The 25783-nt window shown below is 38.5% G+C and overlaps 1 protein-coding gene across 1 annotated transcript; it reads left to right on the top strand.

Annotated features, from left to right (window-relative positions):
• Positions 1-1086: 1086 nt before the first annotated feature.
• LOC124028288 (immunoglobulin-like domain-containing receptor 2) lies at positions 1087-24376 on the top strand (the record flags this gene model as incomplete). Its single annotated transcript, XM_046340392.1, has 3 exons — positions 1087-1247; positions 9265-9585; positions 24257-24376. Coding segments are annotated over exons 1-3 (556 nt in total), but the record flags the coding sequence as incomplete, so codon positions are not given.
• Positions 24377-25783: the final 1407 nt, after the last annotated feature.

Below are 25783 nucleotides of genomic sequence, written 5' to 3'. Positions count from 1 at the left end.
GATAATATAGACCCCTCCCCTGATAATATAGACCCCTCCCCCGGTAACAGACTCCTCCCCCGATAATATAGACCCCTCCCCTGATAATATAGACCCCTCCCCTGATAATATAGACCCCTCCCCCGGTAACAGACTCCTCCCCGATAATATAGACCCCTCCCCTGATAATATAGACCCCTCCCCCGGTAACAGACTCCTCCCCTGATAATATAGACCCCTCCCCCGGTAACAGACTCCTCCCCGATAATATAGACCCCTCCCCTGATAATATAGACTCCTCCCCGGTAACAGACTCCTCCCCGATAATATAGACCCCTCCCCTGATAATATAGACCCCTCCCCCGGTAACAGACTCCTCCCCTGATAATATAGACCCCTCCCCGGTAACAGACTCCTCCCCCGATAATATAGACCCCTCCCCTGATAATATAGACTCCTCCCCATGATAACAGTTTTCCACCGGAGCTCAAGGTCCTTGTGTATCTTTGTAATCAGTGATTTTCAAGGCGCTAACACCAATGACATTAAATTCAGGGACAACATTATACTAGTAATAATATCATTTGGTTTTATTGATGTAGGCAATATATTACATAATTTTGTTTCAATGTCTAGCATTCAAAATGATAGATAGATATCTCTAAATCGCCCAAAACATGTCACTACACCGCTACACATCACCAGTAGGACAAGCCAACCTGCTATCCCCCAGTAGTTTCTACAATGCATACGAAAATGTGTTTTGTAGCATAAATGACTTATATATGTTTTCTTATTAAATAACTGTAAAAACAAAAGACAAATGTATTACTTGTCATATTGTTCTCATTTTAAAATGATTTTACATGATGCCAAAGTCAAGGATCAGAATTTATCACCACAATTCAAGAATGACCCATATAGACACAGTCCCATTGGCCACAACATGTAAAGATGCTTGAGTCACTTTTAAATGACCCCCCCCCCCTTGCCCTGAAGAGGACCAAACTGCGCATGCACCACCCATTTCTCAAACGGTACAGTCCCGTTATACTCAGTCAGCCAGCTACAGTCCCGTTATACTCGGTCAGAGCTTAGGAGCAATCCCGTTATACTCGGGTAGAGCGAGGCGCCTCGAATAGCGGTTTGAGGAATGAGGCGGAAAAGGCGAGGAGAACATGTACACAGGACTTCTCTAAACGCAAATGCTTTGATATGGAAGATGTGTTTGTTGCTGAGATGGTGGATTCCTGTACTATTCCTGACAGGTAGGTGATGAAGATGTATATAACTTTTACTGACTAACGAGCCAACCTAGCAGTGTAACAGGTTAATAAACAACTTTATTATGTTGAGTTTTCTCCTCACTTCTTTTACTTTTAAAATGTTTGTGTTCTCGTCTCGAACCTGCCCTCGTTCTGATTTCTAACAGAAAAAAAAATTGGTTGATGTTTTTTCCGTCTTTTTTGCACGGGAACTTTTTTCAGGATTTACCAAAGGAAAACATTTCAGGAAAGAACGATACATTGTAAAACGTAATTTACTTTCGAGTTACAGTCACGTAGGCCTACAGTACAAGACTTGTGTAGCCCGTAAACGATACAAAGTAACGGATTTGGAATGTAGACTATCCTGCCTTTTGATTTCAACATCACGAGGGATAGAAGCATGAGCTTTGTTGTGTGACTTGCTTGGTGCAGCGCAATGAAGGTAGTAGCACTGGTCTGGCGGCTGTAGACGGGCTTCTGTTGGTTCCATGGTACTCAGCCAAGTGTGAATGATGTGAAGGGAAATTTATAGGTCACGGATTAGGAAGGGCTGACTTCAATTAGTGTACAATAGCGTACATTGGAGTTGTACTATCCATTCATGAATTAATCAAATAATTACAGGTAAGTTTGAAAAAATGGTGTATTACAGATAGGGAATAATATTTTGTAATCGTTTAGTTTTTTAGAAATGATATACCTATATATTATAGATTCTATCCCTGAGTTCATGTTGTCTAATGTAGGCTACAATACTCCTTTTTGATTATGTAGTTATATAGAGAAGTGTCGATTTGTAGATTTCTCCAGCTCTGTGTTTAAAATGTCCTCTTAGGTAGCAGGAGCTGTTTGAGAGACACCACAGGTCCTTAGACTAGCAGGAGCTGTTTGAGGGACACCACAGGTCCTTAGACTAGCAGCAGGTGTTCGAGGGTCACCATAGGTCCTTAGACTAGCAGCAGGTGTTTGAGGGACACCATAGGTCCTTAGACTAGCAGCAGGTGTTTGAGGGACACCACAGGTCCTTAGACTAGCAGCAGGTGTTTGAGGGACACCACAGGTCCTTAGACTAGCAGCAGGTGTTTGAGGGACACCACAGGTCCTTAGACTAGCAGCAGGTGTTTGAGGGACACCACAGGTCCTTAGACTAGCAGCAGGTGTTTGAGGGACACCACAGGTCCTTAGACTAGCAGCAGGTGTTTGAGGGACACCACAGGTCCTTAGACTAGCAGCAGGTGTTTGAGGGACACCACAGGTCCTTAGACTAGCAGCAGGTGTTTGTGAGGGTCACCACAGGTCCTTAGACTAGCAGCAGGTGTTTGTGAGGGACACCACAGGTCCTTAGACTAGCAGCAGGTGCAACTTTCAAACTACAAACAGCGTAAGGAACTGGTCTGAAGTGGACTTTTGCTCCCTGCCTCTCCTCTCCTCCCTTTCCCTCATCCTTTCTTTCCCTGCTCTCCTGAAGTGCTGTGGCCTGCGGGGTGAGGAATGTAGCCTACTACACACCAACTGATTTCCCCTGTGCCTCTCTCTCTCTCTCTCTCTCTCTCTCTCTCTCTCTCTCTCTCTCTCTCTCTCTCTCTCTCTCTCTCTCGCTCTTCCTCTTCTCTTTCTCCCTCCTCTCTCTACACTGTTTCCCTCTCTACCATCGTTCTCTGTCGTTTAATCTCTCTCTCGCTCTGTGTGTGTCTGAAACAGCTCCTCTCCCCTCTAAACCCTCCCGTAGACCCCTCCTGTAGACTCGGTAGGGCTCTTCTGTAGACTCTGCAGGGCTCTTCTGTAGACTCCGTAGGGCTCTTCTGAAGATGAACTAATAAAATAAACCACCCCTGTCCCTGCGCCCCTCCTGAGGTGGTTTCCTGGAAACTAATAAAGCCTGTGTTCCCGGTAGCTCTCAATCCTCTGAAAGACCCTACTGACTTTCCTGTTGTTTCCCTTTCTGCTGCTGGGAATGTTATGGCAATGTTATGGGAATGTTCTAGTAATGTTATGGGAATGTTCTAGTAATGTTATGGGAATGTTCTAGTAATGTTATGGGAATGTTCTAGTAATGTTTTGGGAATGTTCTAGTAATGTTTTGGGAATGTTCTAATAATGTTATGGGAATGTTCTAGTAATGTTATGGGAATGTTCTAGTAATGTTATGGGAATGTTGTTCTAGTAATGTTATGGGAATGTTCTAGTAATGTTTTGGGAATGTTCTAGTAATGTTATGGGAATGTTCTAGTAATGTTATGGGAATGTTCTAGTAATGTTATGGGAATGTTCTAGTAATGTTTTGGGAATGTTCTAGTAATGTTTTGGGAATGTTCTAGTAATGTTATGGGAATGTTCTAGTAATGTTTTGGGAATGTTCTAGTAATGTTATGGGAATGTTCTAGTAATGTTATGGGAATGTTCTAGTAATGTTATGGGAATGTTCTAGTAATGTTATAGGAATGTTCTAGTAATGTTATGGGAATGTTCTAGTAATGTTTTGGGAATGTTCTAGTAATGTTATGGGAATGTTCTAGTAATGTTTTGGGAATGTTCTAGTAATGTTTTGGGAATGTTCTAATAATGTTATGGGAATGTTCTAGTAATGTTATGGGAATGTTCTAGTAATGTTATGGGAATGTTGTTCTAGTAATGTTATGGGAATGTTCTAGTAATGTTATGGGAATGTTCTAGTAATGTTTTGGGAATGTTCTAGTAATGTTATGGGAATGTTCTAGTAATGTTATGGGAATGTTCTAGTAATGTTATGGGAATGTTCTAGTAATGTTTTGGGAATGTTCTAGTAATGTTTTGGGAATGTTCTAATAATGTTATGGGAATGTTCTAGTAATGTTATGGGAATGTTCTAGTAATGTTATGGGAATGTTGTTCTAGTAATGTTATGGGAATGTTCTAGTAATGTTTTGGGAATGTTCTAGTAATGTTATGGGAATGTTCTAGTAATGTTATGGGAATGTTCTAGTAATGTTATGGGAATGTTCTAGTAATGTTTTGGGAATGTTCTAGTAATGTTATGGGAATGTTCTAGTAATGTTTTGGGAATGTTCTAGTAATGTTATGGGAATGTTCTAGTAATGTTCTAGTAATGTTATAGGAATGTTCTAGTAATGTTCTAGTAATGTTATGGGAATGTTCTAGTAATGTTATGGGAATGTTCTAGTAATGTTATAGGAATGTTCTAGTAATGTTATGGGAATGTTATGGGAATGTTCTAGTAATGTTATGGGAATGTTATAGTAATGTTATTGGAATGTTCTAGTAATGTTATGGAAGCTGTTACTGTTTTTTTGCTGGCTCATCCAGAAGTTCCCTGTTTGGTGGTTTGGGAGAATGTGACAACTCTACTGTCTAACACACACACACACACACACACACACACACACACACACACACACACACACACACACACACACACACACACACACACACACACACACACACACACACACACACACACACACACACAAATTAACGCTCGCTCCCACACACCCATACACACACACAAACACACACACAGGACATGATTAAATGAAGCTACCCATCCCCCATCTCTCCCTCTCTGCTCACGGTTCCATTTCAGACCACAATTGTTCACTGACCTCACCTCCCACTGCCTATTCAGAGAAGCACCACACACACACACACACACACACACACACACACACACACACACACACACACACACACACACACACACACACACACACACACACACACACACACACACACACACACACACACACACACACACACACACACACACACACATTTAGCATTAGCAGACACAGATGTTTTTTAGGCGTGTGTGTTTTCAGTTCATCACCTGCTGATTGACTGGACTGTCCAGCTGTGTTGTCAAGCTCCTGCTCATGAGATCTGTCGGGTTCAGAGCTTATTAACCAACTGGGTTTGAACTAGTCTAGTCACCACAACACTGTTTGTCCACGGAGCTTGATCCTAGACATGAACTCTGAGAGCTAACGCTAGTTTCAATAATAGGTAACAGAATTTATTCTCGGAGCGCGCTCCCACGTTACCACGAGCAACAGTTTATATACAATAACATTATGTAATTTCATTGCTCCTAAAATGAATCTCCTCCTCCAGACCGGGTCAAAGGGAACTTTAAAAGTTCATTCTGAGTTCATTCTGACCCCTAGCACATACACAGGACACACAACACAACTGAGTTCATTCTGACCCCCCCAGCACATACACAGGACACACAACACAACTGAGTTCATTCTGACCCCCCCAGCACATACACAGGACACACAACACAACTGAGTTCATTCTGACCCCCCCAGCACATACACAGGACACACAACACAACTGAGTTCATTCTGACCCCCCAGCACATACACAGGACACACAACACAACTGAGTTCATTCTGACACCCCCCCAGCACACACACAGGACACACAACACAACTGAGTTCATTCTGACCCCCTAGCACACACACAGGACACACAACACAACTGAGTTCATTCTGACCCCCTAGCACACACACAGGACACACAACACAACTGAGTTCATTCTGACCCCCCCCCACACACACAGGACACACAGCATGACTGAATTAACTTTTTGACCCCTCAACATTATCGATCACCACTTAGCTGACAGGTCTAATTAACGGAAAACCTAGGAATGCACTCACTGTCTTATCTAAAACACCCCAGAGCTCAGTTTGGTCGGTTCAACCACAGGTTAACTACCTTATCTGTTTACTTAATCCACAACCCATTTCTTTCTGCCAAGTTGTAATGGTGTTCATTAACTTTAATTACTCCTTGTCCGTGTCACACAATCCCTTCTTATGAACTCATAGTGTTAATCAGATATAATAAAACTGAGTATAAGTTTACTTAGTTACAGTTCTATTTGAAATGGGGGCGTTATTTATTCATTTATTCATAATAATTCTAACAATCAGATACAGACAGAGTGAATCAGCTGTTTTTATGTGTTTAGTCTTTGAGACTGTGGTCATAGTGACCACTTGTGTTAAGTGCGGGGGGATTTACTCCATCACCACACTGGTAAACCCGGGTAACTGGTATTTAAAATGAAAGATTACCACACCAGCAACATATAATTCTGTTCATTTTGTTGAGTCAGATTGCCTATTAAAATGACAGTCTGCTCTACTGCAGAAATGCTGTTTGTTCGTCCCAAATGGTACCCTATTCCCTACATAGTGCACTACTTTTGAGACATATGGGCCCTGGTTAAAAGTAGGTGTAACGACGTTCGTCTGTTGTATGAAGAGAGTCAGACCGAAATGCAGCGTGTAGGTTATTCATGACTTTAATGAAGGAATATCGCGGTACATGAAATAACTGTATATGAAAACAACAAACGAAACGTGAAACCTATTACAGCCTATCTGGTGACTACAACACTAAGACAGGAACAATCACCCACAAAATACAACGCGAAAGACAGGCTGTCTAAATACGGTTCTCAATCAGAGACAACGACAAGCACCTGACTCTGATTGAGAATCGCCTCAGGCAGCCAAGCCTAACTAGACACACCCCTAATCATACACAATCCCAATTACTACAAACCCCAATACGAAACACAACATATAAACCCATGTCACACCCTGGCTACCCAAACATATACCAAAAACACAAAATATAATGACCAAGGCGTGACAGTAGGGCACTAAATAGTGTGCCATTTGGGATACAGGCCGTGTTCAATTGTACAGACCGCAATTAAATTGGAACAGATCCTGAGAAACTCTGATTTCTCTTTCTGAGGTTCATGAAAACCTTTCAGTAGCCTCGGCCCCAGCCTGGTCCTGACACTAACCGTACAGATACCTGTTGAGGATGAAACCACCTCTGCTCCTCTTTCCCAAACAAGGAGACAAGTAGATTTCAGCGGTCCCATCAAGTCCCTTATCCAAGCAGACATAGTTAACATAGTCTAGGAGAAATGAAGGCTCTTCTTCTGACTAGCCCAGTTCCAGCCTCAGAACCTCATGTCACAGGTGGGAAACCTCCTGAGGGCGATACTGATAATGACGTCGCACGCAGAGCTACCTCATCACGAGAGCACGAGTCCAACTCACCTCCACTACACGCAGTCAGTGTCACGCCCTGGCCATAGAGAGGCTCTGCGCTCCAGACCTCCGGTGCGCCTCCACGGTCCAGTGTGTCCTGCGCTGGCTCTACGCACTCACTGAGCTAAAGTGGGTATCCAGCCAGGATGGGTATCCAGCCAGCTCCACGTACCAGGCTTCCAGTACGTCTCCTCAGTCCGGTGAGACCTGTTCCGGCTCCACGTACAAAGCCTCCAGTATTGATCCATGGCACAAAGCCTCCAGTGATGATCCATGGCACGAAGCCTCCAGTGATGATCCATGGCACGAAGCCTCCAGCGTTGATCCGCAGTCCGGACCTCCAGCAACGGTCCCCAGTCCGGAGCCTCCAGCGACGGTCCCCAGTCCGGAGCCTCCAGCGACGGTCCCCAGTCCGGAGCCTGCAGCGACGGTCCCCAGTCCGGACCTGCAGCGACGGTCCCCAGTCCGGACCTCCAGCGACGGTCCCCAGTCCGGACCCCAGCGACGGTCCCCAGTCCGGACCTCCAGCGACGGTCCCCAGTCCGGACCTCCAGCGACGGTCCCCAGTCCGGACCTCCAGCGACGGTCCCCAGTCCGGACCTCCAGCGACGGTCCCCAGTCCGAAGCCTGCAGCGACGGTACCCAGTCCGGAGCCTGCAGCGACGGTACCCAGTCCGGAGCCTGCAGCGACGGTACCCAGTCCGGAGCCTGCAGCGACGGTACCCAGTCCGGAGCCTGCAGCGACGGTACCCAGTCCGGAGCCTGCAGCGACGGTTCCCAGTCCGGAGCCTGCATCGACGGTCCCCAGTCCGGAGCCTCCAGCGACGGTTCCCAGTCCGGAGCCTCCAGCGATCATCGGTGGTCTGGTTCCTCCGATGAGGATCTGCATCCCGCACCGGAGCCACCGCCATAAGGGATGCCCACCCGGACCCTCCCCTTTAGAGGCAGGTTTTGCGGCCGGAGTCCGCTCCTTTGGGGGTACTGTCACGCCCTGGTATTAGATAGACTTTTATTCTCTATTTTATTTAGGCCAGGGTGTGACTAGGGTGGGCATTCTAGTTTCATTATTTCTATGTTTTCTATTTCTTTGTTTGTGGCTGAGTGTGGTTCCCAATCAGAGGCAGCTGTCTATCGTTGTCTCTGATTGGGAATCATACTTGGGCAGCCTTTTTCCCCACCTGTGTTTTGTGGGTAGTTATTTTCTGTTTAGTGTCTGTTCACCTGACAGAACTGTTTCGTTTTTTTCACTTTGTTATTTTGTTCGAGTGTTTTTGAGGCATGAAGAATCATGAACACTTACCGCGCTGCGTTTTGGTCCATGCCTTCCGACGACAGACATTACAGTCAGACTAGCCTACTCTTGCTCTATTTCACGTTGATGGTAACAGTAAGGTTGTATTTAACTGTGTTTTAGGAGCTTTGTGAGGCTGGAGGTGAACATTCACTAGATGATGTAATTACCGGTTGGTCTGAAGTGCTGGTCTCGTGGTAAATGTAGGAGGGCGGACAGGGCCACGCTGCTGATCTGGGGATTTCTCTCTATATGTCTGTTCACAGTGACACTGCCAGCGAGCCAGGTCCCAGATCTGTTTGTGCTAAGATGTCATCTCCTTGAAATGGCAATTAGTGACTCCTCTGTCTGTCTGTCTGTCTGTCTGTCTGTCTGTCTGTCTGTCTGTCTGTCTGTCTGTCTGTCTGTCTGTCTGTCTGTCTGTCTGTCTGTCTGTCTGTCTGTCTGTCTGTCTGTCTGTCTGTCTGTCTGTCTGTCTGTCTGTCTGTCTGTCTGTCTGTCTGTCTGTCTGTCTGTCTGTCTGTCTGTCTGTCTGTCTGTCTGTCTGTCTGTCTGTCTGTCTGTCTGTCTGTCTGTCTGTCTGTCTGTCTGTCTGTCTGTCTGTCTGTCTGTCTGTCTGTCTGTCTGTCTGTCTGTCTGTCTCCACCAGATCTCCCATCAAGCTCAGCCATCCAGGTCTCCTCTCGTGAAGACAAGAAGTATGCCACGCTGTTCCAGTCGGTGGTCCTGCCGTGTCAATACTCCAGCATGTCCACCCAGACGCCTGTGGTCCAATGGTGGTACAAGTCTTACTGCCGCGACCGCACCCGCGACGCCTTCAGCTTCCCGGAGGGCCTGGGGGTAAGGGGCTCCTCGTCCCATCTAGACTGCTCCGATTCTAGCCGCACCGTCCGCGTGGTGGCCTCCGTCACCGGATCCTCCATCACCCTGGCCGAGCACTACAAGGGCAGAGATATTACTATCATCAACAGTAAGACATGGCACTCAATACTACTGTTGTTGATGATGCTATTACATCAGGAGGACTAGATGTTCAGGGAGGCTGGTCAGGTCCTCTAGATAAAAGACATGTCACTAGTGTTGTTGATGATGCTATTACATCAGGAGGACTAGATGTCCAGGGAGGCTGGTCAGGTCCTCTAGATAAAAGACATGTCACTAGTGTTGTTGATGATGCTATTACATCAGGAGGACTAGTTGTCCAGGGAGGCTGGTCAGGTCCAGCAGATCAAAATAGAGATCATAAAGGTCACAGGTGGTTGAGGTCACAGGCAGGTCACAAGGCTGCCTCTCTTCTCAATTCCATAACACACACGTTGACATGCACCCACCCACATGCGTGCTGTGAGGTCCTCTGAAGAGACACTAAGAGGGTGTTGTGGAGGACAGGCGGGGTGATGAATAGGAAGAGACGTGATAGTCCGGCGTCCCATTGTGACATAGCTACGTGGGGGACGCACAGCCCGAACACGCACCTCCCCACAATCCCCAGCCAACGCGGCTCCACGTTCTCGTCCTCTATGCGTTTTAATGTGTTGACAGTTGGAGAAATTGCTTGAGCCACGCTAAGAATTCAAAGTATGAAAGTCAACGGTCCGACATTCTAGATCACTGCTGTGTGTACACATACACCTTCTGGACTCTGATAGCTGCTTTAGACTCAGGCATCGGTGAGCAGACAGGGAGAGAGAGTGAGAGAGAAAGATAGAGATGGATAGAGTAAGAGGGAGAGGAGAGAGAGAGGCGGAGAGGGAGACAGAGAGAGGGGCGGAGAGAGAGAGCGAGGGGTGGAGAGAGAGAGAGAGCTGCAGAGAGAGAGAGCGAGGGGGAGGAGAGAGAGAGAGAGAGAGAGAGAGAGAGAGAGAGAGAGAGAGAGAGAGAGAGAGAGAGAGAGAGAGAGAGAGAGAGAGAGAGAGAGAGAGAGAGAGAGAGAGAGAGAGAGAGAGAGAGAGAGAGAGAGAGAGAGAGAGAGAGAGAGAGAGAGAGAGAGAGAGAGAGAGAGAGAGAGAGAGAGAGAGAGAGAGAGAGAGAGAGAGAGAGACAGAGAGAGAGAGAGAGGGAGGGAGAGAGAGGGGGGAATGGACCTGCAAGTGGACTCCAGATTTATTGAGCTGTAAATCAGGGATAAGAATCAACCCTCTCTTCTCCTGTGACCAGATGGACAAAGGAGGATTTTTTTCCCACATTGCTGTGCTTTAATGTTGTCCTCTCCCTCACACCTTGTTCTCTCTCTCTCTCTGTCTCTCTCTGTCTCTCTCTGTCTCTCTCTGTCTCTCTCTCTCTCTCTCTGTCTCTCTCTCTGTCTCTCTCTCTGTCTCTCTGTCTCTCTCTCTCTCTCTCTCTCTCTCTCTCTCTCTCTCTCTCTCTCTCTCTCTCTCTCTCTCTCTCTCTCTCTCTCTCTGTCTCTGTCTCTCTCTGTCTCTGTCTCTTTCTCTGTATCTCTCTTTCTCTCTCTCTCTCTGTTCTCTCTCCATCATTCTCTCTCTCTGTTCTCTCTCCATCATTTTCTCTCTCTCTCTCTCTCTCTCTCTCTCTCTCTCTCTCTCTCTCTCTCTCTCTCTCTCTCTCTCTCTCTCTCTCTCTCTCTCTCTCTCTCTCTCTCTCTCTCTCTGTTCTCTCTCCATCTTTCCCTCTCTGTCTCTCTCTGATGTGAGGCTCTTTAAAAGGAGCTCTCTCTGTTCTCTCTCTCCATCTGTCTCTCTCTGATGTGGGGCACTTCAAAAGGAGCTCTCTCTCTCTGTCTGTTCACTGTGAAGTCAGCCTTAATGGTTTGGCTCCTCTGGTGAACCCTGGAGTGGGCACAAACACATTGAACTTCCTACCCTGTTCCAAGAATCTGTGGAGTAAGGATGGGGGGGGATGGAGGAGGGGATGGGGGATGGAGGAGGGGATGGGGGATGGGGGGGGTGGGGGGATATACACATCAATATACACTATACACATCAATATACATTATATACACATCAATATACACTATACACATCAAGATACACATCAATATACACTATACACATCAAGATACACACCAATATACACTATATACACATCAAGATACACATCAATATACACTATACACATCAATATACACTATATACACATCGATATACACTATACACATCAAGATACACATCAATATACACTATACACATCAAGATACACATCAATATACACTATATACACATCAATATACACTATACACATCAAGATACACATCAATATACACTATATACACATCAATATACACTATACACATCAAGATACACATCAAGATACACATCAATATACACTATACACATCAATATACACTATACACATCAATATACACATCAATATACACTATATACACATCAATATACACTATACACATCAATATACACTATATACACATCAATATACACTATATACATCAATATACACATCAATATACACTATACACATCAATATACACTACACACGTCAATATGCACTATACACATCAATATACACTATACACATCAATATACACTACACACATCAATATACACTACACACGTTAATGTACACATCAATATACACTATACACATCAATATACACTATACACATCAAGATACACATCAATATACACTATACACCTCAATATACACTATACACATCAATATTTACACCACACACGTCAATATGCACTATACACATCAATATACACTACACACATCAATGTACACATCAATATACACTATACACATCAATATACACTATACACATTAATGTACACATCAATATACACTATACACATCAATATACACTACACACATCAATATACACTACACACATCAATATACACTATACACATCAATGTACACATCAATATACACTATACACATCAATATACACTACACACATCAATGTACACATCAATATACACTATACACATCAATATACACTATACACATTAATGTACACATCAATATACACTATACACATCAATATACACATCAATATGCACTATACACATCAATATACACATCATGTTCACATCAATATACACTATACACATCAATATACACATCAATATGCACTATACACATCAATATACACATCATGTTCACATCAATATACACTATACACATCAATATACACTATACACATCAATATACACTATACACATCAATATACACATCAATATACACTATACACATCAATATACACATCAATATGCACTATACACATTAATATACACATCAATATACACTATACACCTCAATATACACTATACACATCAATATACACATCAATATGCACTAAATGACTTAAATGTAAATGTAAATGTAATATGCACTATACACATTAATATACACATCAATATACACTATACACCTCAATATACACTATACACATCAATATACACATCAATATACACTATACACCTCAATATGCACTATACACATTAATATACACATCAATATACACTATACACCTCAATATACACTATACACCTCAATATACACTATACACATCAATATACACATCAATATACACTATACACATCAATATACACATCAATATACACATCAATATACACTATACACATCAATATACACTATACACATCAATATACACATCAATATACACATCAATATACACATCAATATACACTATACACATCAATATACACTATACACATCAATATACACTATACACATCAATATACACTATACACATTAATATACACATCAATATACACTATACACATCAATATACACTATACACATCAATATACACTATACACATCAATATACACTACACACATCAATATACACTACACACATTAATGTACACATCAATATACACTATACACACCAATATACACATCAATATACACTACACACATTAATGTACACATCAATATACACTATACACATCAATATACACATCAATATACACTATACACATCAATATACACATCAATATACACTATACACATCAAGATACACATCAATATACACTATACACCTCAATATACACTATACACATCAATATTTACACCACACACGTCAATATGCACTATACACATCAATATACACTACACACATCAATGTACACATCAATATACACTATACACATCAATATACACTATACACATTAATGTACACATCAATATACACTATACACATCAATATACACTACACACATCAATATACACTACACACATCAATATACACTATACACATCAATGTACACATCAATATACACTATACACATCAATATACACTACACACATCAATGTACACATCAATATACACTATACACATCAATATACACTATACACATTAATGTACACATCAATATGCACTATACACATCAATATACACATCATGTTCACATCAATATACACTATACACATCAATATACACTATACACATCAATATACACTATACACATCAATATACACATCAATATACACTATACACATCAATATACACATCAATATGCACTATACACATTAATATACACATCAATATACACTATACACCTCAATATACACTATACACATCAATATACACATCAATATGCACTATACACATTAATATACACATCAATATGCACTATACACATTAATATACACATCAATATACACTATACACCTCAATATACACTATACACATCAATATACACATCAATATACACTATACACCTCAATATGCACTATACACATTAATATACACATCAATATACACTATACACCTCAATATACACTATACACCTCAATATACACTATACACATCAATATACACATCAATATACACTATACACATCAATATACACATCAATATACACTATACACATCAATATACACTATACACATCAATATACACATCAATATACACATCAATATACACTATACACATCAATATACACTATACACATCAATATACACTATACACATCAATATACACTATACACATTAATATACACATCAATATACACTATACACATTAATATACACTACACACATTAATATACACATCAATATACACTATACACATCAATATACAATATACACATCAATATACACTATACACATCAATATACACTATACACATCAATATACACTATACACATTAATATACACATCAATATACACTATATACACATCGATATACACTATACACATCAAGATACACATCAATATACACTATACACATCAAGATACACATCAATATATACTATATACACATCAATATACACTATACACATCAAGATACACATCAATATACACTATACACATCAATATACACTATATACACATCAATATACGCTATACACATCAAGATACACATCAAGATACACATCAATATACACTATACACATCAATATAAACTATACACATCAATATACACATCAATATACACTATATACACATCAATATACACTATACACATCAATATACACTATATACACATCAATATACACTATATACATCAATATACACATCAATATACACTATACACATCAATATACACTACACACGTCAATATGCACTATACACATCAATATACACTATACACATCAATATACACTACACACATCAATATACACTACACACGTTAATGTACACATCAATATACACTATACACACCAATATACACATCAATATACACTACACACATTAATGTACACATCAATATACACTATACACATCAATATACACATCAATATACACTATACACATCAATATACACATCAATATACACTATACACATCAAGATACACATCAATATACACTATACACCTCAATATACACTATACACATCAATATTTACACCACACACGTCAATATGCACTATACACATCAATATACACTACACACATCAAAAAACATCAATATACACTATACACATCAATATTTACACCACACACGTCAATATGCACTATACACATCAATATACACTACACACATCAATGTACACATCAATATACACTATACACATCAATATACACTATACACATTAATGTACACATCAATATACACTATACATATCAATATACACTACACACATCAATATACACTACACACATCAATATACACTATACACATCAATGTACACATCAATATACACTATACACATCAATATACACTACACACATCAATGTACACATCAATATACACTATACACATCAATATACACTATACACATTAATGTACACATCAATATACACTATACACATCAATATACACATCAATATGCACTATACACATCAATATACACATCATGTTCACATCAATATACACTATACACATCAATATACACTATACACATCAATATACACTATACACATCAATATACACATCAATATACACTATACACATCAATATACACTATATACACATCAATATACACTATATACATCAATATACACATCAATATACACTATACACATCAATATACACTACACACGTCAATATGCACTATACACATCAATATACACTATACACATCAATATACACTACACACATCAATATACACTACACACATTAATGTACACATCAATATACACTATACACACCAATATACACATCAATATACACTACACACATTAATGTACACATCAATATACACTATACACATCAATATACACATCAATATACACTATACACATCAATATACACATCAATATACACTATACACATCAAGATACACATCAATATACACTATACACATCAATATTTACACCACACACGTCAATATGCACTATACACATCAATATACACTACACACATCAATATACACATCAATATATACTATACACATCAATATACACTATACACATTAATGTACACATCAATATACACTATACACATCAATATACACTATACACATCAATATACACATCAATATACACTATACACATCAATGTACACATCAATATACACTATACACATCAATATACACTACACACATCAATGTACACATCAATATACACTATACACATCAATATACACTATACACATTAATGTACACATCAATATACACTATACACATCAATATACACATCAATATGCACTATACACATCAATATACACATCATGTTCACATCAATATACACTATACACATCAATATACACATCAATATGCACTATACACATCAATATACACATCATGTTCACATCAATATACACTATACACATCAATATACACTATACACATCAATATACACTATACACATCAATATACACATCAATATACACTATACACATCAATATACACATCAATATGCACTATACACATTAATATACACATCAATATACACTATACACCTCAATATACACTATACACATCAATATACACATCAATATGCACTATACACATTAATATACACATCAATATGCACTATACACATTAATATACACATCAATATACACTATACACCTCAATATACACTATACACATCAATATACACATCAATATACACTATACACCTCAATATGCACTATACACATTAATATACACATCAATATACACTATACACCTCAATATACACTATACACCTCAATATACACTATACACATCAATATACACATCAATATACACTATACACATCAATATACACATCAATATACACATCAATATACACTATACACATCAATATACACTATACACATCAATATACACATCAATATACACATCAATATACACATCAATATACACTATACACATCAATATACACTATACACATCAATATACACTATACACATCAATATACACTATACACATTAATATACACATCAATATACACTATACACATCAATATACACTATACACATCAATATACACTATACACATCAATATACACTACACACATCAATATACACTACACACATTAATGTACACATCAATATACACTATACACACCAATATACACATCAATATACACTACACACATTAATGTACACATCAATATACACTATACACATCAATATACACATCAATATACACTATACACATCAATATACACATCAATATACACTATACACATCAAGATACACATCAATATACACTATACACCTCAATATACACTATACACATCAATATTTACACACACACGTCAATATGCACTATACACATCAATATACACTACACACATCAATGTACACATCAATATACACTATACACATCAATATACACTATACACATTAATGTACACATCAATATACACTATACACATCAATATACACTACACACATCAATATACACTACACACATCAATATACACTATACACATCAATGTACACATCAATATACACTATACACATCAATATACACTACACACATCAATGTACACATCAATATACACTATACACATCAATATACACTATACACATTAATGTACACATCAATATGCACTATACACATCAATATACACATCATGTTCACATCAATATACACTATACACATCAATATACACTATACACATCAATATACACTATACACATCAATATACACATCAATATACACTATACACATCAATATACACATCAATATGCACTATACACATTAATATACACATCAATATACACTATACACCTCAATATACACTATACACATCAATATACACATCAATATGCACTATACACATTAATATACACATCAATATGCACTATACACATTAATATACACATCAATATACACTATACACCTCAATATACACTATACACATCAATATACACATCAATATACACTATACACCTCAATATAATATATACACATTAATATACACATCAATATACACTATACACCTCAATATACACTATACACCTCAATATACACTATACACATCAATATACACATCAATATACACTATACACATCAATATACACATCAATATACACATCAATATACACTATACACATCAATATACACATCAATATACACATCAATATACACTATACACATCAATATACACTATACACATCAATATACACTATACACATCAATATACACTATACACATTAATATACACATCAATATACACTATACACATTAATATACACTACACACATTAATATACACATCAATATACACTATACACATCAATATACAATATACACATCAATATACACTATACACATCAATATACACTATACACATTAATATACACATCAATATACACTATATACACATCGATATACACTATACACATCAAGATACACATCAATATACACTATACACATCAAGATACACATCAATATACACTATATACACATCAATATACACTATACACATCAAGATACACATCAATATACACTATACACATCAATATACACTATATACACATCAATATACGCTATACACATCAAGATACACATCAAGATACACATCAATATACACTATACACATCAATATACACTATACACATCAATATACACATCAATATACACTATATACACATCAATATACACTATACACATCAATATACACTATATACACATCAATATACACTATATACATCAATATACACATCAATATACACATCAATATACACTACACACGTCAATATGCACTATACACATCAATATACACTATACACATCAATATACACTACACACATCAATATACACTACACACGTTAATGTACACATCAATATACACTATACACACCAATATACACATCAATATACACTACACACATTAATGTACACATCAATATACACTATACACATCAATATACACATCAATATACACTATACACATCAATATACACATCAATATACACTATACACATCAAGATACACATCAATATACACTATACACCTCAATATACACTATACACATCAATATTTACACCACACACGTCAATATGCACTATACACATCAATATACACTACACATCAAAAAACATCAATATACACTATACACATCAATATTTACACCACACACGTCAATATGCACTATACACATCAATATACACTACACACATCAATGTACACATCAATATACACTATACACATCAATATACACTATACACATTAATGTACACATCAATATACACTATACACATCAATATACACTACACACATCAATATACACTACACACATCAATATACACTATACACATCAATGTACACATCAATATACACTATACACATCAATATAATATACACATCAATGTACACATCAATATACACTATACACATCAATATACACTATACACATTAATGTACACATCAATATACACGATACACATCAATATACACATCAATATGCACTATACACATCAATATACACATCATGTTCACATCAATATACACTATACACATCAATATACACATCAATATGCACTATACACATCAATATACACATCATGTTCACATCAATATACACTATACACATCAATATACACTATACACATCAATATACACTATACACATCAATATACACATCAATATACACTATACACATCAATATACACATCAATATGCACTATACACATTAATATACACATCAATATACACTATACACCTCAATATACACTATACACATCAATATACACATCAATATGCACTATACACATTAATATACACATCAATATGCACTATACACATTAATATACACATCAATATACACTATACACCTCAATATACACTATACACCTCAATATACACTATACACATCAATATACACATCAATATACACTATACACATCAATATACACATCAATATACACATCAATATACACTATACACATCAATATACACTATACACATCAATATACACATCAATATACACATCAATATACACTATACACATCAATATACACTATACACATCAATATACACTATACACATCAATATACACTATACACATTAATATACACATCAATATACACTATACACATCAATATACACTATACACATCAATATACACTACACACATCAATATACACTACACACATTAATGTACACATCAATATACACTATACACACCAATATACACATCAATATACACTACACACATTAATGTACACATCAATATACACTATACACATCAATATACACATCAATATACACTATACACATCAATATACACATCAATATACACTATACACATCAAGATACACATCAATATACACTATACACCTCAATATACACTATACACATCAATATTTACACCACACACGTCAATATGCACTATACACATCAATATACACTACACACATCAATGTACACATCAATATACACTATACACATCAATATACACTATACACATTAATGTACACATCAATATACTCTATACACATCAATATACACTACACACATCAATATACACTACACATCAATATACACTATACACATCAATGTACACATCAATATACACTATACACATCAATATACACTACACACATCAATGTACACATCAATATACACTATACACATCAATATACACTATACACATTAACGTACACATCAATATGCACTATACACATCAATATACACATCATGTTCACATCAATATACACTATACACATCAATATACACTATACACATCAATATACACTATACACATCAATATACACATCAATATACACTATACACATCAATATGCACTATACACATTAATATACACATCAATATACACTATACACCTCAATATACACTATACACATCAATATACACATCAATATGCACTATACACATTAATATACACATCAATATGCACTATACACATTAATATACACATCAATATACACTATACACCTCAATATACACTATACACATCAATATACACATCAATATACACTATACACCTCAATATGCACTATACACATTAATATACACATCAATATACACTATACAAATATACACTATACACCTCAATATACACTATACACATCAATATACACATCAATATACACTATACACATCAATATACACATCAATATACACATCAATATACACTATACACATCAATATACACTATACACATCAATATACACATCAATATACACATCAATATACACTATACACATCAATATACACATCAATATACACATCAATATACACTATACACATCAATATACACATCAATATACACATCAATATACACTATACACATCAATATACACTATACACATCAATATACACATCAATATACACATCAATATACACTATACACATCAATATACACATCAATATACACATCAATATACACTATACACATCAATATACACTATACACATCAATATACACTATACACATCAATATACACTATACACATTAATATACACATCAATATACACTATACACATTAATATACACTACACACATTAATATACACATCAATATACACTATACACATCAATATACAATATACACATCAATATACACTATACACATCAATATACACTACACACATTAATATACACATCAATATACACTATACACACATCAATATACGCACAGAGTGATCTCCAGAGTGATCTCCAGAGTGATCTGCAGAGTGATCTCCAGAATGATATGCAGAGTGATCTGCAGAGTGATCTCCAGAGTGATCTCCAGAGTGATCTGCAGAGTGATCTGCAGAGTGATCTCCAGAGTGATCTGCAGGTGATCTCCAGAGTGATATCCAGACTGATCTGCAGAGTGATCTCCAGAGTGATCTGCAGAGTGATCCTCTCTGAGACCTGGTCTGGTATCTCATATGTCTGTAAGTTAACATGGAGGTAACGTACAGCGGAGGTTTATGCAGAAGGAACTTGTAAACAAAAAGAGTGCAGTGTGTCGATCTACGAGACTTCAAGGCCCAGACTTCTTTCTGATACAGAATGCAGTGACATGTACTGAACCTGTTGTCCATAATAAAGTGTAGTGCAGTATTATAAACCAAATGGGTTCAATACAGTGGCATGTTAATAGATATCCACTAAAACTATTTTCTGGTTGTCCATAGGATTTGAGACTTGCAGTCTCCTAACCCACAGCCCCACCTCCAGCCCGACCCCCAACAGGAAAGGCTGTTCATTATGCTTGTCTCTTCCTGTCCCTTAAATAGGTCTGTTTACATGTCCGCCTCACAATGGACTGACTGGTCTGCTGAAAGTCTCCCTCCACAGAGTCCTCGCCTCCTTTACTGTTTATCACTCAACACAACTCCTCCGTGGACTGTGTCAGACACAATGTTCCCTCCTCCCCCTAACTGGCCAAAACAAACCTGTTTCTCCGTTCCTCCTTGTCCTTGACAATCTTGATATTTATATTCTCAGTTGAAACCCGAGGTGACATATTTGAGACTTCACATGGGAAGTTAAGGAATGTTGTAAGGTAGTTTTACAGAGTGATGAGTTAGATGTGATGTTTGACAGAGTGATGTGTTAGATGTGATGTTTGACAGAGTGATGTGTTAGATGTGATGTTTGACAGAGTGATGTTTGACAGAGTGCTGTTTGACAGAGTGATGTTTGACAGAGTGATGTTTGACAGAGTGATGTTTGACAGAGTGATGTGTTAGATGTGATGTTTGACAGAGTGATGTTTGACAGAGTGATGTTTGACAGAGTGATGTGTTAGATGTGATGTTTGACAGAGTGATGTTTGACAGAGTGATGTTTGACAGAGTGATGTGTTAGATGTGATGTTTGACAGAGTGATGTGTTAGATGTGATGTGTTAGATGTGATGTTTGACAGAGTGATGTTTGACAGAGTGATGTTTGACAGAGTGATGTTTGACAGAGTGATGTTTGACAGAGTGATGTTTGACAGAGTGATGTTTGACAGAGTGATGTTTGACAGAGTGATGTGTTAGATGTGATGTTTGACAGAGTGATGTGTTAGATGTGCTGTTTAACAGAGTGATGTTTGACAGAGTGATGTTTGACAGAGTGATGTTTGACAGAGGGATGTGTTAGATGTGATGTTTGACAGAGTGATGTTTGACAGAGTGATGTTTGACAGAGTGATGTTTGACAGAGTGATGTTTGACAGAGTGATGTGTTAGATGTGATGTTTGACAGAGTGATGTTTGACAGAGTGCTGTTTGACAGAGTGATGTTTGACAGAGTGATGTTTGACAGAGTGATGTTTGACAGAGTGATGTTTGACAGAGTGATGTTTGACAGAGTGATGTTTGACAGAGTGATGTTTGACAGAGTGATGTGTTAGATGTGATGTTTGACAGAGTGATGAGTTAGATGTGATGTTTGACAGAGTGATGTTTGACAGAGTGATGTGTTAGATGTGATGTTTGACAGAGTGATGTGTTAGATGTGATGTTTGACAGAGTGATGTTTGACAGAGTGCTGTTTGACAGAGTGCTGTTTGACAGAGTGATGTTTGACAGAGTGATGTTTGACAGAGTGATGTTTGACAGAGTGATGTTTGACAGAGTGATGTGTTAGATGTGATATTTAACAGAGTGATGTGTTAGATGTGATGTTTGACAGAGTGATGTTTGACAGAGTGATGTTTGACAGAGTGATGTTTGACAGAGTGATGTTTGACAGAGTGATGTTTGACAGAGTGATGTGTTAGATGTGATGTTTGACAGAGTGATGTTTGACAGAGTGATGTTTGACAGAGTGATGTTTGACAGAGTGATGTTTGACAGAGGGATGTGATACTTCTTTTCTTTTAATATCTTCTGTCTTCCTCCCCCTCCCTCTCTCCAGAGGCTGACCTGCGTATCGGGGAGCTCCAGTGGGGAGATAGTGGGGTTTACCTGTGTAAGGTGATCATCTCTGACGACCTCGAGGGCAGGAATGAGGCCCCTGTGGAGCTTCTGGTGTTGGGTGAGTCCTCAACTCCCCTTCTCAGCCCTACCCTCTCCTCCCTCCAACCCTCCATCTCTCCCAGTCATCTACCACCCTGCCTCTGACCTACTGTCAGGTTGATCTCTCCCAGTCATCTACCACCCTGCCTCTGACCTACTGCCAGGTTGATCTCTCCCAGTCTGTCATCTACCACCCTGCCTCTGACCTACTGCCAGGTTGCTAGGCAGTAGTCACTCCTGTTATGTAACCAGGCTCCGTTAGTCGTTAGCTAAGGAACATCTATCAATGGGAACAATGCAGCTATCATGTGAACAATAGTAGCCCATCATCTAGTGTAGAGATGTACAGGACTGAGTACTGTTGGTACAATAGTAGCCCATCATCTAGTGTAGAGATGTACAGGACTGAGTACTGTTGGGACAATAGTAGCCCATCATCTAGTGTAGAGATGTACAGGACTGAGTACTGTTGGGACAATAGTAACCCATCATCTAGTGTAGAGATGTACAGGACTGAGTACTGTTGGGACAATAGTAACCCATCATCTAGTGTAGAGATATACAGGACTGAGTACTGTTGGAACAATAGTAGCCCATTATCTAGTGTAGAGATGTACAGGACTGAGTACTGTTGGGACAATAGTAACCCATCATCTAGTGTAGAGATGTACAGGACTGAGTACTGTTGGGACAATAGTAACCCATCATCTAGTGTAGAGATATACAGGACTGAGTACTGTTGGGACAATAGTAGCCCATCTAGTGTAGAGATGTACAGGACTGAGTACTGTTGGGACAATAGTAGCCCATCTAGTGTAGAGATGTACAGGACTGAGTACTGTTAGGGAGGTGCCTTCTTGACATCCTGCCTGTTGGCTAGTGGGATAGGTCAGTCTGTGCCCACTCAGTGTAGTGTGTTGTAATGCTAATGCCTTTTCTGTGTGATATACTGTCTGTTTGCTGGCAAGGTACAACTTGCTTCCTTAGCATGAAAAGCAAGTGTCTGTTTGAGTGAATCCTGTGTTGGTGTGTGTGTGTGTACATGTGTGCATTCATGCGTGTTTACGTATATTTATGTGTTGTTGCTCAACAATGGTGGCCTCACATCCCTGAGTGCGGTAACTAGCGTCGCCATGGTGACGCTCTGCTTGAGAGAGAGACCTTTTATTTATCTCTATAACACACTACAGTCCAGTAGAACCACGCACTCAGGACTAAGTCCAGAGTCTCTATAAACCAGGACAGCCCAGTAGAACCACCCACTCAGCTCTAAGTCCAGAGTCTCTATAAACCAGTACAGCCCAGTAGAACCACCCACTCAGCACTAAGTCCAGAGTCTCTATAACACATTACAGCCCAGTAGAACCACCCACTCAGCACTAAGTCCAGAGTCTCTAGAACACACTACAGTCCAGTAGAACCACCC

This window comes from Oncorhynchus gorbuscha, unplaced genomic scaffold (genome assembly GCF_021184085.1).
Source record: "Oncorhynchus gorbuscha isolate QuinsamMale2020 ecotype Even-year unplaced genomic scaffold, OgorEven_v1.0 Un_scaffold_3979, whole genome shotgun sequence".
Taxonomy (NCBI): domain Eukaryota; kingdom Metazoa; phylum Chordata; class Actinopteri; order Salmoniformes; family Salmonidae; genus Oncorhynchus; species Oncorhynchus gorbuscha.
The sequence above is the reverse complement of the archived record's forward strand: the minus strand, read 5'-3'. Positions and strand labels throughout refer to the sequence as shown.